Source organism: Lissotriton helveticus, chromosome 6 (assembly GCF_964261635.1).
Source record: "Lissotriton helveticus chromosome 6, aLisHel1.1, whole genome shotgun sequence".
NCBI classification, from domain to species: Eukaryota; Metazoa; Chordata; class Amphibia; order Caudata; family Salamandridae; genus Lissotriton; species Lissotriton helveticus.
The window spans coordinates 892,908,709-892,926,561 of NC_136067.1; the positions used below are offsets into that span (position 1 = coordinate 892,908,709).

General features: G+C 44.6%; 1 protein-coding gene across 1 annotated transcript in view; it reads left to right on the forward strand.

Annotated features, from left to right (window-relative positions):
• LOC144763172 (amine sulfotransferase-like) overlaps positions 1–17,853 on the forward strand; it is a 405,236-nt gene that overhangs the window by 356,001 nt on the left and 31,382 nt on the right. Inside the window, exon 7 of the mRNA XM_078648512.1 lies at positions 12,482–12,662. Coding sequence (XP_078504638.1) covers positions 12,482–12,662 — 181 coding nt within the window. The remainder of the gene's footprint in view (positions 1–12,481; positions 12,663–17,853) is intronic.

The window sequence follows — 17,853 nt, forward strand, 5'->3', positions numbered from 1 at the left end:
CTACTTAATGGCAACCGCTATGTGGCCGATCCGCTGGCGCTCCAATGGCAAGCCCATCTGCGCCTGTCCGTGAACCAACAACGACCAGCGCCAGGGACTCTGGTTCTCTGACCCCCTGCGGCTATGATCCCAGGGCTCTCCATGCACTCTACTCTGGACGCAACAGCCACTGCCAGCCATCAACGCTGAACAGCCCTCATGGCCTGTTCTCCTGCTGACACTGTCACCACTGCTTCACTAACCACCAGACCCAGACAGCTACCGCCAACCATCGGATGCCAGCCCACCCAAACGCCTGAGCTGCATCCACCTCAACGTACGCTCCATGCACAGACACACAGTAGAATTCTGAGACCTCCTCAACACCCTCTCGCCCAACGTCACCTTCCTCACAGAGACCTGGATGAATGCCAGCTCCACTCCCGACATCGCAACTGTCATCTGCGACTGGTACAAGATCCAGAGGAAAGACTGTCCTAACCACCCCGAAGAAGGCCTCGCCATTGTCCACAAAAGCTTCCTCCTCCTGACTACCTCCATCTCGAACGACGCCTCGCCCACTTGGAACACATCCATTTCTAGATCCATCCCAACCCCAGAACAACTTTAAGCAAAACTCCCCCCTACAGACCTCCCGGACCCGGCTCCCCATTCACCAACACCATCGCAGACTACATCGCACCCCACACCCTCGCCTCCACAGACTACGCACTGCTCAGAGTCCTGAATTTCCAACTTGACAACCTCAGCGACCCCAGCTCCACCACCCTCCTAGAGAACCTTGCCAACATTGGTCTGAAGCAACTCGTCACCACCCCTACACACATGGCAAGACACTTCTTCGCTAGAGGAAACAACATCCGCTTCAGTCACACCACGTAACCTCTTTGGACGGACCACCACTGCGTCCATTTCTCCTTCTGAAAACCCGCCGCACTCAAGCCAAAGCCATGCCTCTCATGCAGAAAATGGTGCAAGATCTCCGAAGAGCACCTCACATCCTCCCGCAGCCACACCCCACTCCCCACTATGACTAATGTCAATTCTGCAGCCAATGACCTCCACCAATGGTTCGCCCACTGCACTATCACGCTCACCCTCAAACTACGACAGATGACACAACTCAAAAGCCACCTGGTTCACCACAGACCTCCAAGAATACAGAAGCTCTAGAGAAAGCATGGAGGGCTCACAAAACCCTGGAAGCATGCAATAATGAATTGCAAGCCCATTTTGCAATTCGGTAACATGTTACTGAAGTGGAAAATTGGGTTTGATGCATCGCAAAAGCATTTTTTGCAATCACAATGGGCTGATTCTGCGAATCGGTCTGTTTGTGAGGAGAAAAATGCTTCATGCATCTGTCCCCTCGACTGTTGGGAGGAGCTGTCACTGACACTTGAATAGGGCTGTGCCTTTCCTCACTCAAAGCTGTCTCTACCTCACGGTAGTGTATCTGGAGCCAGATCAGGGAAAGGCAGGGTTTTCTGCACTACGACAACTTTCCTTTGAAGTGTGCCTACTTCAAAGGCAGAAAGGGGTATACGTATTGGACCTCTGACACTCTCATAGCAGAACACTTCTGGACTAAGTACATTCTGCCAGGATGAAGTGCTGGATGCTTTACGATGGAATGACACTCCACCTGTTGCGTTGCTGTGCTGGCCTGCTGCTTGCTGCTTCTGTCCTGGGAGTGAAAGGACTGAACTTTGCTCTCTGTATCTTGCTTCCAATGTTCTCCAAGGGCTGGTGCTTGCTTGCCTCCTGTTAAAAAGTCTCAGGGCCATCAAAGACTTCACTTATCCATGCCTGGACTCTTCTGCTGAGAGTCCTAACATGTGAAGTGGTGCAAAATCCAGTTTCTGGGCCCTTGGAAGTAGAATCTGCTAACCACCGAGAGAAAATCCATGCATCGACTTCCAGTGCCTGTTTCCTTGATGCATCACTGCATAAGATCAATGCATCACCACTACATGTACCGAATGTGGTTCCCGATCTATGTATTGACCACAGCTTTCACCACAGGCCCTAGTTCGACATCACAACACATGAGAAATATCAGAACAGCGTGAGTCCCGAGCACAGTGTCACCGTCTTCTGTGACACCTGCTCCAACTCCGACACAGCACCTGGTTGGTGGCTGTGGAATCAACGCAGTGCCTGGTTTGCGGCTGGAAAATCATTGCTGCGCCTGCCTCGCTGTTGTTGCATTGACACAGTGTGTCTGGATTTTCAACGCATAGTCCCTTGACACCGATACTTCATTGTGGCTGCACCACAGTATGGAACCAAGGCCACGTGTCCAGAAATTAACACATCGCCTCCCCTTCCAGTAAGGAACTAACACATCACTGTGTTACTGTGAGTGTATGTACAAATGCTTTACACATTGCCTCTGAGAAAAGCCTGACTGCTCATGCCAAGCTACCAAGGGGATGAGCAGGGGTTATCTTAGCTGTGTGACTATCTTACTCTGACTGGAGTGTGTGTCTTTACTTGGACAGGGTGCAAACCACTGCCAAATAGAGACCCCGTTTCTAACATTGGTAACCATTCTGAAATGGGAAGGGGTCCGCATGGGCCCCTTCCTCTTTGTGTATGTGGATCCAAATATTTTTAGGAGAAGGATGTGTCCCATGGACCTCGACCTTCTCTTAAAAACGAAACTTAAACTTTTCTTTTTTTTTCTTTTTAAATGCATCCAATTTCCCATTAAGAAAAACAGGCTGCTTAAAAAAAAGAGTATTTTATTAAAAGCAATCACACTTATTATGGTCAGATGGAGACCTACCTAATTAATATTCATGAGGCAGGTCAATTTGCAACCCCATTGTAAATCTCTAAATGAAACTGATTATCTTTCATACATTAGGAATAGCAACTTTCTAATAGTGATTTGCAGCAAACCTCAATTAGGTTATCAACCTTAATTTGAAGGACAGTTTGCACTCTAGCATTTATCTGGAATACATCAGTATCATTTTTAGAGAAAATATTCTACTCAGTAAAAAGTGGGGAAGTTATGGTGGCTCTAATTTTGCCAAAATAGTGATATTACTTAAAATACGCTATGGACACTAATAATCCACTGCATTGCATCTCTCTAACACACATCTATCTATCTATCTATCTATCTATCTATCTATCTATCTATCTATCTATCTATCTATCTATCTATCTATCTATCTATCTATCTATCTATCTATCTATCTATCTATCTATCTATCTATCTATCTATCTATCTATCTATGCCTTTATCTAACTGTCTTCAGAAGAGTCCATTCTTTCACATTTGTTAAGTTTACTTTTTAATGGAGAGACCCAACGGTGGACCAGGTTGCATGTTAATTACCCACAGGCTTCTGTGTCCTACTACCTTGTGACATGGCCCTATTCCTCACCTTTTCATCACATCTGCAACTTTATAATCTTGTTTAAAACACAAACAGCATGCATAATTCTGCATTCTGTACGGAACCTAACGTTTCATGTTTCTACAGGCATAAACATGTTCTTTCTATAGGACTCTGAGGCTTTTCTGGCTCAAGTTCACACTATTTTAAATGCTTAACATGAAATACCTATACATTTGCAGTCACACACATGCTAATGCATGCATTAGTGCAAAATGCGAACTTTCTGCCACCGGTGTAATACAGGTTTCTGCAGCAGGCATCAAAACTCTTATTAGAACTGGATATTGCAACCAGCATGCAGCACAATTTCTTTGCTATATGCTCAACCCACTAATCTTTTGCCAGATTTTCGCCAGGTTTGTTTTTTTATAATTTACAGACATCTCTATCGGTTCTTAGTACACAGTGAAAATAAAAACAAATCACTCACCCTTGCACTGGCATAAAGTATTCTAGAAGTGTGCCGAGCTGCTCAGAGTTTGGGACAAGCCTATGATCCCACTGATAAAGATATGCATTAAAACTAATTGTACATAAGGCTCAAATAAAATTGTCCATCAGTCAGGTTGGCGAAGGAAATGACGTCTGCCACTCTAACAAACTACCCTTGCTAAATATAGAAATAACCACCAGCACATCTGTGAGCTCTGTACCGTCATGTTTGTAACAGAGTATCCTGTTCATCAAACTCTAAATCGGGACCTAAGTCTGAAAGAACTGTGAGCTACCGCTAGCAGCTCAGAGGTATGATCTCCATTGTTGAAGCAATGCTTAACATTATGACAGTGATAATTTGCTCCCAGGCCACACATCTAGTTTCTCTTCCACTTTCAGAAAACTTCAAATAGTAACACGTTTTTTTTATCACTGAAATACATAAAATATGGCAGAACGTTGATCAAAAGTCTGTTACTAAACCTCAGTACCTCGGCCATATTGAAGGCAGTTCTGACTTGGCACCTCTTTTAGAGGTGGAGTTAATTTAGGAGTCGGGTACCTCTGATCCTATGCAAGCTAGCCATTCGAATAGATCACCAGTGAGGTTTACCTAGCTGGATTTTTAAAACTCTTAGCTCCAGCACTTTCGAAAGATCTTATAACAATATTCAAGTGCTCGCTGAAAGTAGGATGTATCTCTGTAGAATGAAAAGTCTCATTCTGCCTCCCAAGTAAATCCCATACCCATCTTCCCATCACAGCACGTTGACACACCTTTAGGGAAAGTTGTTATGAAGCAGATTAAAACGCTTTCCAAGTTTACTGAGTTCCTTGATCCTTTCTTGGAAAGCTTACACCCAATAAAAACTACTGAATTCTGGGTAATCCGTCTTGGATGATCTCAGAAGGAGATTAATGTTGGTGGTATTGGAGTGCTTGTCCTTTTGGATTCATCAGCATCTTTTCATACTGTTGACCATTCTCTCCTGCTCAACTGATTAGACCTTACTGGATTAAAATAAGTGGTAATACAATGGTTTAATTAATTAGGGGTCATTCTCAGAGACTGGTTTACTGCTGTGCTGTTCAAACCTTTAGGGGTGGAAGTGGGTGCCCATGCAAGGATCTACTTTGTCTCCATTTTAATAACTACATGTGACCTCCGGCCCACCCGATACAGAAGATAGAGTCCATATTTTACATGTATCTGGCACTAACCTTTAAACAGAGAAGCAGGGTTTAAGGTGCTGTCAGTGAATTTAAGCCTACATTGCCAGCTATTCATGGATGCATGTTGAGGGTATACATAACATTACATCCCTCTAAAAGAGAGGTTTTGCTAACAATCAGAGAATCCCGTTTATGGGATAGATGCAGCTGACTGTTTTGATTGATCTTTTCCTCACTCCATCTGAGGAAGTGAAAACTCCTAGACTGTTGCTTAACAATAGGATGTCTGGATAGACAAGTTTCAGAAGTCATCAGTATCTTATATCACCACATTAAGAAACTGTATTCAACGTTGCCTTATTCACAAACTGCTCCTAAATGTGACAGTGGTGAATGCACTTATCCTGTCTTTTGTAGACTATAGAGCAATTACCCAGCAGCCTCGGAAAGGACAGTGGATACTTACATTTAGTGATATCTAGACGTACAAGAGGCAGCATAAGTGTGATCATTTATAAGACCTAGTCAGAGCCGAGCACTGCCTGCAAAATAAGAAAAAGTCCTCCTAAATTCAATTTTTGTTGTGCTTGAGGCTATTTTCTCTGACTTACCTTCTTTCTTGATATCTTCTTTCAAGAGATTGTCACCTTCACACTTACCAAGATCATTACATAAGGGGGTACATGCAATACCCCTCCCAATGCAGATATGTATAAATAAAGAGTAGGCCTTTCCCAAGGGTAGTGGCTAGGCTACAGATTGCCTTGCACCTTAAACAAATCAGAGAAAGGCTTCTTTACGTTCTGAAAAAAACATATATGGTTATTTACTTAGAAGGAGGAGTATGGGATCTCCATTTCAGTGTTATCCTTAGCACCAAGAAGCTTCAGCAGAAGGGCACTTTTATAGATTTAAATAAGGATAAACCACTTCTATTTCTTAATCGATTTGAAAGAATTTAAGAATGTGGTTTACTTTTCACAGTGCTGATCATCATCCATACGACTTGAACTCCATACATCTCTCGACCATCTACAATTTAAATAGATGTCAGTCACCTACCCCTCCAGCACCAGTCGTCACACCATCTTTTTCATTGGCTACACCATGAAATGGTTTAGAAGACTACTTTCATAGCCTTGACTCTAAATGTTGCTTTTGGAGTTATTGTAGCTTGAACTCACACACACACAGCACGCTCCCTGCACAATTGCACTATGTGTTACCCTGTGCACAGCTTAGCTGTGATAACTTTGTTACAGTTTGCACATTAATTATACTCTTAAACAACATTCCATTAATTGTCCTTGCCCTCAATTTATATTCACTGTCTGTCATTCATAAGTGCCCATTATTAATCACTTATAGGGGCTTATTTCAATGTCGGGTGGACTTGCGTTCGCCCAACACCGTCATGGAAATGGGACTGACCGACCTCCGGTCGGCGGTCCCGAGTGCCTAATCACGATACGACCGCACATGGCGCGGTCACATACTGTCATTCCTCTATGGGATCCGGTGTTATGGCTGTAAACGGGAAGTCTATTTTCATTCCTGAACCCTGTGGCAGGCACCTCATGGTGCCTGTCACAAGGGGCAGGGGTCAACAAGGGTCAAAGGGGCACCTATTGCGCATCGTTTGGCCCTTAACTGGAGGCCAAAAACAGAAGGGGGCCCTGCTACGGTTGCCTAAAGACAGTTTCCAACAGGGTTTCTGTGTCTGAAAGGCCTGCATGGAAACCCTGCCAGAAACCGTGTATCGTAATCCAGAAGGCAGAAACGCCTTCCATTTGGATCATAGGCTGGTCTCCGACTGGCAGATGGGCTTCTGGAGCCCATCGGAAGTCAGCCGGGATGACCGACTAGTTTCAATTCCGACCAGCTGTAATATAATCAGCCCGTCGGAATGGAAACTAACGATGAGTGTCGGAAAGCCTCCGACCTGGGGTGGTAGGGTTTCACCACCTTTGGTTTTTGTGGTAGGGTTTCCGACACTTGTCGTAAGCGGCAACATAATGATTGTTCATGTGACTTGCACATTTAATTCTTCAGCATTTTTCAATGTTGTGCCTTTAAACTGGGCGTAACCAGTATTCCTTGACAGAGGTTACCATTGCATATAAGTTGACAGAGACAATGTACATACATTTAGCTTAGTTTCAGAGATATTTACTCTCTCAGCGAGTAAAATATGCAACAAAATAGTTGCCTTTAATGTTGTTTGTTCGATCCATGTGACACCGCTCCTCCACTACACTTGTGCACGCCAAAGCATGGTGTCACATGACATGCAGTGGCATAGGGAGTACGACGTGGGAGTTGAACTGCACACAATGTCTGTGTGTATGTACCACACTTGCGTGCCGCATGCAACTCACGGCAGACCACATCAAGGGTAAGAAGTAATGATACTCACAATAACAAAAAAACAAAAATTTATCAAACAACAATGATCTGATTTTTTGGGGACCACTTAGGTCTCTGTAATTATGATACACTAAACACCCCACAGTGGCCCTCAACGTGCCGAGCAGTGTGCACAGAAACAGAGGCCCAAAAATCCAGGGAAAGATAGTCAGGCAACCGCTGATTTCAAGGCCACAGTGTCTGTTGTCACACTCAATAAAGCGCAGAAGTCCTTCCAGCCCAACAGAAGTAATGCTAACTCACGAGCCAGTTTCTCAATGGATGTGTCCCCTGCAGCCAACTATTGTGCCACATGCTATCCAATAACAAAGCATGCAAGTTGTGATAGGGTCCTCAGCAGGGTCACAGTCATTTATACTACCCTAAGATTACTCAATTACATGCAACACGATGCTCAATAGTGCCGTTTGACATGCTGTCAGTGCTGTCGTCTGTCACTGCACACTGGAAGACATGGATACCACAACAAGCAAATACAAATTACAGATGTTCAATTTTGCACCAAGCGATGCAAAGCCCATATGAATGAGACTATTGATATTTTCTATGTGTGCCTGCAAGGCCTGACCAGTACAAAAGGAGGTGGTGATGGACAGAGCATCTGAACCAATTAAACACTCACACCCAGTCAACAGATCTGGGTTTAATCCATCACCGTTCTTTAGCCCACTCTGCCACTCCAGTTCAGACATGACCATATGCAAATCAGTCTGACCCTGTGCCTCATGGGAACAGTCCAGCCCGAACTGCCAAGCCATGCCTTCGCTGGACCGGAAACAAGCTTCCGAGGACCGGTTTCTGGCATTTCAGCCGTCTTCAGCCAGGCTTGCTTGAATCCAGTGGCAAAGTGAGCAAGGGACTCACGTCTGAGCATACCCTGCCAACTTATGGCGAACAAAGCAATACAAAAGGAGGTGGTGATGGACGGAGCATCTGAACCAATCAAACACTCACACCCAGTCAACAGATCTGGGTTTAATCCATCACCGTTCTTTAGCCCACTCTGCCACCCCAGTTCAGACATGACCATATGCAAATCAGTCTGACCCTGTGCCTCATGGGAACAGTCCAGCCCGAACTGCCAAGCCATGCCTTCCCTGGACCGGAAACAAGCTTCCTTGGACTGGTTTCTGGCATGCGCAAAGTCAAAATCATAACGTGGAGGAGAAGCTACATGCCTAGATCATAAAAGTGTGTACCACTTCAGACCTCCACAGAGAAAACATGAAGACAGCCAAAATGCCCCTAGCCACGATGCTCACTCTAGCGCATGCTCGAGAACTAGCAGATGAGAAGGCAGTCCACATTGAACAATCTTTAGGAACAAAACTGCTCAAATCAGAGCCAAGGGTCACTACCGAAGAGGCAAATTCCCATCTTGAAAGGCAATACCTGTTCCTACTATGCTAGACAAGCCATTTGGTGAAAGTCTGCAAGTCGACTAACTCATCAAATGCAAAGATAGATCGAAAGACAAGGACAGACAAGCCCACAGTGTGAAACATTGAGTTTGAACATGGAAAGGTACTGCAACCAGAAGAACCACTCAATATCAGCACTTGGGGGACGCACAAGAACACCAACCAGCCTACAGCCACAGTGCCACCTAACAACAGCCGCGGGCCGTGGAGGGAGTTATGGTGGGGCAGGGAGGCGGGGAGGGGGAGGGGCGGGGTTGAGGGTGCTAAAAACAGGCATATGGATCATTGCAGGTAAGTACACCATTTAATTAATAAAACGAAATTCGTAGCACGCACAGCATTGCTTTTTGCCATGCAGTGCGCGCTACGAATTTAGTTTTATTAATTAAATTGTGTACTTACCTGCAATGATCCATATGCCTGTTTTTAGCACCCTCCACCCCGCCCCTCCCCCTCCCCGCCTCCCTGCCCCACCGTAACTCCCTCCACGGCCCGCGGCTGCCTAACAATTCAAGAACAACTGATGAACTGCCACATTGACAAAGTTACCACTGTGTGTGTAATGCCAAGGTATGACCACCAACAGCTGCTCCCACCAGCACAGCTGAAACCATTGGCAACAAAGATCTATGATTAAGGCAGCATGACCCCGAGGTGGCGTGGTGCACACATTCATTACAAAGATTGTGCACCAACCCAAATCCATATCCACAAGGGTCTTTACAATCAGGCTGTGAGAAAATACACAAATCAGTTGCAGCACAGCAAAGTTGATCAAACAGATTACACTTGCATTCCACGTAGAGGAACAGTCCATTTCACAAATGCTGGTTGCATTCAAACAAGTATTCCAAAGGATAGGGTGCTTAAGAAAGAAATTTGCGAAACTACACATCGACCATACCACACAGCTCTGCATCACAGAAGTATTCCATTCCATATAAGGGAATGCGAGCTGGAAGATCTGGAGGCCGCAGGAATTAATGAAAAGTAGAATGACCAACTCCATGAGTGTCACCCATCATGGTGGCAAGGAAACCAAGGCAACCAGAAGCTGTCCCCATATGCTCAGATATGTGTATGCCTTTTGCCTACCAAAGCAATTAGAAGAGAATGCCATGTGATTCACAATGTCAACAACATCATCACAGAAATCAGCAGAGCCAAGTTGTTCTCAAAAATCGATCTTAAATTTGCATACCACTAAACTTGGCTCAGTAAAGAATCACGGTATTTAACAAAGTTCTCAACGCAAGTTAGTCTCAGGCGCAGGCACACTTTCGCCCTTTCAAGTGCAACTGAAATCTATAAAAGTTGCATTGAAGAGATGCTATCAGGACTGTTTGAAGTAATAGATGTCAGCAGTGACATCCAAGTGCATCAAACAACACCACACTGCCTAATGGCACTACTCGAAAGAATGGCATTTAATGGGCTTACAATACGCTGCAAAAAAATGTGCGTTCATCAAGATGAACATTGAATTCTTCCAGTACTAGTTGTCATATAGAAGAGTGTCACCCAATCCAAAGAAAGTCCAGACATCCAAAAGGCAAGTTCCCCAACAAACATGTCAGAAGTGAAGAATTTCATAAACATGTTTACATATTGTGGACGATTTATCTAAAAGTTCGCCATGTTAACCAAATAAACTTCTCAAATCAGACTACCAATGTGAATGGGGGCCCAAAGAGCAACAGGTGTTTAGAAAATACAAAAGTTGCCCTGCCAAATGAAACAACTATGAGGTGCCAACAAACTGAGGTATTCATTTATACAAGCCCCACAGTCTTGATGCAATGCAACGAGGGTCCAATGACATGTGGGTTCTGGTCACATACACCTGTAAGAATGCTCACCAACACCGAACAGAGATGCCAGATAAAGAGAAGACAGAGCAGTACTATGGGATGCTACCACTTCCATTTGTACCTCTAGTGTGTGTGCTCTGACCTTTTAAACCTAGAGTGCCATCATTTCAACGATCCAAGAATAAACCAGACGCTTATTTATCTGATGAGGGATGCTGCGGTCACAACTGCAGGATCACCCCGATGCAGGAGAGTAACACAGCTACCTCGCCACCCAGCTCCACTAAACACTCAAGCACACGAGCATCACAGGCCCACATATAAAGACTTTACCATGTATTCAAGTACACACGTTTGAATGGATCTCTCTCACTCTCTCACTCTCTCTCTCTTTCTCTCTTTCTATCTCTTCCTTTCAGGCTACTACCATTGTGCTTCTGCCTGTTCTTCTCAAAGCTGTTTGTTCAACAGTGTTTGTCTGTATCTGAAGCTTATGAGGAATGTAGTGTTATTGGTTTGATGCACATGACCCACAATCCTAAGCTACATTTGGGCACATCAAAGAGTAGCATCAAATAATGTATGAACAAATGGCAATGCATGAGCACCTGAAAAGGGAGCGCAACACTGGAGCTGAACTACACACAGTTCCAGTGTGTCTGGACCACACTTGGGTACCACATACAACTTACAAAAACTACATTTGGTGCCTGTCCTGAGCAACTCTGAATAAAACAATTTGTTGTTAAATGCCTTGTACCTAACCAAATCTGAAATAGCCTGTGCCCCTTATGAGATTAAATATTGTGAGTACAATCAAAATCTAATGAACGTTTATCAGTGTGTTTATGAAAAATAAACAAAGAGCCTTGATGTGTGTGGTGTAAAGTAATATTAAATAAGAAAGAACATTTGTTTGTTTACATATTAAACCTGTTTAACTGCATATGGACGTAGTTAATGATGAGTCAAAATGCGTAATGTATAAACAATATGAATATGTGATTAACCACGAATTTAATGACAATAAGGTAAAATAGTGATGTGTTATAATTGCATAAATCTTCATTCAAATGAAAAAATCATGCTCTTCAACATATCAGTTTAAATCAACAGTTTTGTCCATGAGATTTCTCTAGTAGTCCTTATTGGAAGAGTTATTGTTTTCTATTCCAACTTGTCATGATTGTCAGTGTCAGGGGTGGATTGGGGCCACTGAAAAAGAAGTAAACACATGTCATAGTGTTGTGGGTATTTACATTGCTTTCCAAAGTTTTTGACACATAATTTGATGATCTATACTGAGGGGTTGAGTCTGGCAACTGTGGGACAGCCACAAAAATTTGCAGATGTCCTGTCACCCTGTTTAAAGTGTATTCATGGGCATACGCTGTGGTTATGGTGGTTGGGACAATTGCAAAAACAACAGTTGATGGTTGGGACATCCACCAATTTTTAGCGGATGTCCTCCATTTGCCAAAGTTTAAATAACCCCTGTGCACCTAGGACTTCCTGTTTTTCCACAAAAACAGGAAGGCCTAAGTGCACAATCTGGATGTGAGTATTAAGTAAAAATTGATGGTGTCAAACTAAGGTTATAGGGATTCTTCTAAACCACAAAAAGAAAGAAGTATATTTTAAAAGGAGGATACATCGTATGAGCTGTTTTCCACCTTTCCAAGGCAAATATGGGAATTTACCACATAGATAACTGTTGTTTTTTTAGTCGGTTTTCTTATTTAAAAATAAAAAAATATGTGCTATGTAGAAAGTATAAAATGCCATTGTCATCTTTCAGGATCTCAGAACAGTTGTGCTAAAGATATGTCAGTTTGGGGGGCAGCGCCTGAATGATCAAGAAGTGGATAGCGTTGTGGAACAGGCCACTTTCAAGAACATGAAATCTGATCCAAGAGCAAACTATGTATCAATGCCTAAGGAAGTCCTAGACAGCAAGCAAGGGGGAGTTCTTCGCAAAGGTAAGAAATGCTAAGTTGATCAATAGGAGGAAATCACTGTCTCAAGCACAATATTTGTTGAAAGGATTGCCTCAGACCCGCCAGGCTTATCCCCCCAGTTCACCCCTCTTCTTCTTGCCAGTTCTCCAGTGTATTGAGAGTGCCACCAGGATTGGTTGGTATTTTCAGTTCACAAGCTTTCTGAACCAACCCCCAATAGGTGTTCGAATTTCTCCAGATCATTTCCTATTTTCTAGGGCAGGTCTTGTCTTCATAGATCACTTTTCAGCTAGCATGCGCCAGTCCATGGCCTACTCCCAGGTTTTCAGATGCAGAGAAATTCCAGCTCCTTAGGATTTTGTAACGTTCCTTTTTCATACCACTAGGCCCATCGTGATCCACATTTTCTGGAACCTGGTTACCTCTGTCTTCCCCCATATATTAAGCACACATATCTTCTAAACGTGTCAGTCCCTTTCCTCCCACCCGTTCCATGCCATCCACAAGTTTCTCCCAAAAGATCTTTATTACCGGGCAGTCTCAGAACATATGGAAGAAAAAGCCAATCTATCTGCAACCCCATAAACATAAACTGGAGGCATCAATTCCCATTTTTAGCAGGGCCCATTGGGAGCAGTAGAAGCTGTGCAAAATATACAGCAGTGTCAATCGAAACCCACATTTGTGGGTGACCTTCCTAGGGGAGCCAAGTGCCTTCTTGTGGTCAAGGTCTCCCATATCCATCTCCCATCATTCTTTTAGTTGTTGTAGGTCATAAGGGATATGGTTTAGGATTTTTTGTTTCTTAGGTATGTGGCTTTTGAGGGCATAGGGTTGGTCAAACATCTGTCCTCCAAGGGAAAGGATTCCTCTAACTCCGCACCCTCCTTTTACTTCAGCCAGAAGTGGGAGAAAGTGGAATTCCACCGTGGGATTGAGGAGACAATATGTTACATGGGCTGTAGGAGGATGGGTTGCTTTACCAGAAATAAGCAAGGTAAATGATCTAATGTACTACAATTAGTGACTTTTTTGTGTGTGCAGAATTTCAAAGTGGTGGGAATTGAGCCAATCCTATAGGCTTAAGTATATGTTGTAGTTATCAACAGGAGAGAGAGGGAAAAACTCTAAAGGAGCACTCTTGGTCCCCCAGCTAAGGTAGCTTAAACAACAAAAGAGTGTGCCTTCTTGTGAGAAGAGCAGGCAGGAAGAATCTTACATAGATTCTTTAGAAAGTCCTCACTCACCAACCTAGTTGGTGACTTGCTTCATCATCGGGCCCCACCAAAAGAGGTCGAGTGCCTCCCTGGTATGCTGCAATGCCAGAATTACTGCAGAGCTGTTTTTTTTGTGAAGAGGGGAAAGTGGTGGTTTAAAAGTGTCAAGATTGTGTCAAAAAAAGATTTATTAGTTAGCAAATCGGACACACTAAAAACAAAGTGTGGGGTACACAACTGAATGGATTTTTCAGTATATCCCGTGGTGTAGGGTCGACATGTTTCTTCCTGAGTGGTGCTATTTACCAGGCATTCTTCAGGACCACAAAGGAGAGGATACCTCGGCGGTATGGGCGCACTAAGGCCCACCCTGACCAGAGGACATGAATGTGAAAACGGTGTAAAAATTGCAATCCTATATTACAGGGGTTTCTTTCTTGGGAGAAACCGAATTGCACCTGTGTCAAGAGAGGAAACATAAAGACACAAACACACAAAAAAGGGACACACATATTGCACGTTTGTAATCAGGTGCTCATGCTTTCGTGCTCTTCTTAGTGCACTTACAACGTGGCTCAAAGAGCCCAGGTGTACTATGGTGAATAGTATTGTGCACTTAAAATCACAATTATTGGCATTGCCAGCTTCAATATAATAGGTACCTTGAATGTAGCGCTATTGCACCTGCACACCTACTAGGGCGTTTTGCCGTATTAATGAATGCAACGCTTTCCGAATAAAGCAGGAGGTAATTTCGATGGTATCCTCCTTACTGTGCAATAGAACACACTACTACATCACACTACAGAATTTGCTTTATAAATATGGATATCTCACATGCGGTGTAAAGGTTTCTCACACCATGGGTCTCGGGAGGGGGGTGGTGGCGAGTTGGCACACATTGGGAAGAGATAGAGGAAGTGGAGGAAATTCCTGACATGAGAGGAGTAGCGTGATCAAGTTTGATACGTTTGGAATAGTGGTGGTAAATGCTGCTTATTGGTGTTCACACATTTATAATCACTATTTTAGAAATGCCACTCTTAGAAGTGGTCATTTCTGGGTGCTTTGTGCCTTTGTACCTGCCTGTTGTGTATTGCATGTCTGGCTCTGGATGACAGGGGCTGGGTAGGTGCAGTGGCTCAAGAGGGGCTAGACTGAATAGGATAATCTGCATTTGGAGTAGTGGGCGGAGTAGCCCCCAACCCTGAATAGGACTGTGCCTGCCTTACACAATTCTGGCTCTGCGCCCCTGTGGTTTGTCTGGGGCCAGAGCCTACACTGACAATGGAGAGTGTTGTGCACTTGTTAAGTGCCCCCCAGAACTGGTTTGCACTGGGTCCAAAGCCCTGTGCCATGGCAGAACAAAGATGTCATGCAATATAAATATTGGGGCTGTGACCCCATGTAAAGTGCTGTTTTGCTTACTGGGAACTACTGGGCCCCGATAGGAACCGCCGTCTGGGGCTCCCTATTCGTGGGAGGAAAGCTGCTGCCCTGCTGAAGAGCACTAGTGTGCTGGCCTGCCTGGGCTGATTAAACTGGAATGAGACTTTGCCTCACGCATGTGGTGAAACGCTTTGGATGCTGGTGGGACGCTCCACTTGTGAAGAGCCCTGGGGCGGAGTGCAGAAGGAGTGCTTGGTTTTTATATTTAATCCAACCATTTTGTACATACTGGAAAACAGAAAATGTGTGGAGCACGCTTATTCTACCCTCTCCCTGACCCTTGGGGGTAGGCTCCAGCTGTGCAGAGAATGGACAGAGGGAGGAAGCAGGCGGAAGCCAGGCTGAGCCTTGTTGTGGGTGGGGCATTGCAGTGCACCGTGAGCCAACAGGAGCTGACCAGAAGACGCTGCCGGAAGTCAGGCAAAGTCTGTGCCTGATTGTGGGTGGGCTCCCTTGTTTCCGGAAAGAGCCCCGCGTGCTGCCTGAGCCTGTTTGTAGGCAGGCTTCAGGTGCAGCCAGAGGAAGAACGGTAGCCTTGCAGGCTCCCCTCTGCATCTTCCTGTCTTTTACCCTGGGCAGGCCTCCTCTCGCCGAGGAGACCGGAGAGGCCCAAGGAAGCCCCGGTGAGGAGCCCTGCTGCCCTGGTTCAATTGGAGCTTTGTGGTCTCCACCCTTCAACTTCCCGCCCCCACCTGGAAGAGGAGACCAAGTGAGTACCTTGGATACACGAGTCACACTGTCTGGGAGAGACCAGTTCAGGTCTTGAGGGTGCCCCTTTTAAGGGAGTGGACCACCCTGTTGTTTTTCAGGCCCGAGGGGCCATAGGATGTCCTCACTCAGGTGCCTTCACAGCACCAATGTAACTCCAGCATTTGGCTATATATTGGCAGCTGCACCGCATGGTCCCGGGCAGCTGTACGCTTACTGACATCTTGGGGGCATAAAAGGGGAAACCTCGACTGAGGCCACCACTCCTCAGTGAAAAAGAGGATTAGTATGGGGGAGGGATGCTCCTACATTACTGCATTGTGCCTGGTGTAGGCGGGCGTGTAGCTCGGGAGCCTACATGAGCTAGCCCTGGTTATGGGCTTAGAAGGCTTGCCATATGCCCGAGAGTACTGGAAGCTGCCCCAGGGGCTGTGTTATACCCTGATGTGAGTACGCTTTGGATGCTACATTGCCAGTGACATTTCTACAGAGATGTGCACTGTGGCACGTGTTTACAGTGGTTCATTGTGCTGAAGATGAATATGTATAATGTGCTATGATGATGATTAGGATGTATGCCTATTATGTTTAGGTAAACTGCGTTTACAACGCAACTTTTACAACGCAGTACCTTTACCACGCAACTTTTACAACGAAAGTCGTTACAACGACTTCCGCTGGGGGGGCCCTCTAGGATAAGGAATAGTTAATTTACTATCCAAAACCTTCCCTACTATCCACGGGGACTGGAGTTGGAATAGTAAATTAAACTATTCACTATCCAGCACCCCCCAACACAAGTCGTTGTAACAACTTGCGTTGTAAAAGTTGCGTGGTAAAGGCATGCGTTGTAAAAGCATGCATGGTAATGACATACATCCTTATGTTTATGTTAAGTGTACCCTTACCAGTAGTTACTAGTTGTCTTCACAAACTGTAAATTATGATGGTTCTGTCAGTTGCCTGATTGGCCCTGTAATGTTCATAATCCCTGTAAAGACATACCAAGTGCCATGTGGCACAGTGTGTATATGTGATTAAGTTCTAATATGTTGTATGAGTAATACAAAGGCTATTTTTACTTAACTTTGTGTGAAGTTTCCTTGGTGGTGTGACTAGTGTGTCGCAGCTGTGTGAGTGTGTTGCGCAAACGTGTTACACATTGCCTCTGTGATAAGCCTGACTGCTCTGCCAAGCTACCAAGGTGGTGAGCAGGGGTTATTTTCAGTGTGTAACTTCCTTGCCCTAACTAGAATAGTGGTTTCTGCCTGGCTGAGACACGTGTCCTAGCCAACCAGAAATCCCATTTCTTACACTCAGTAACTGAGGTTCTAGCGCTACAAATGTAACCTAGGTTGGGTTCTAGTGCTGAAATGTTGGACCAGGCCACAGGTTTATTTATTTATATATACTTTTATATAGTGCGAACATGATTCAGGAACAAAAAAAAGAGTTAGACAAGTGGGTCAGTAACAGCAGCAGTAATATGCAAGATACTGCTGTATACAAGAGGAACAATATTGTGACACCACATAAACAATATAAATTAGCATATATAAGCAAAAAACAACTCGGGATGTTGAGAACAGTCATAGGATCAGTTACAAAAACACATTCTAGCAGTGCCACTCTGGGTGACGCAGTCCGTACGGGAGGAAAAAAACAAGCTTGTTGAAGAGCCAACATCAAATGGAGGGATGGAGAGAGTAATCATCTGTAGAATTTCCTTTTTTTTTTTAAAGATACCATTGAGGAATTCAGTCCGATTTCCGGAAGAAAGGAGTTCGCGATGCGATTCTCAGGGCAATATCTGAGAAAGCTTGGTTATAGGTTTTCTT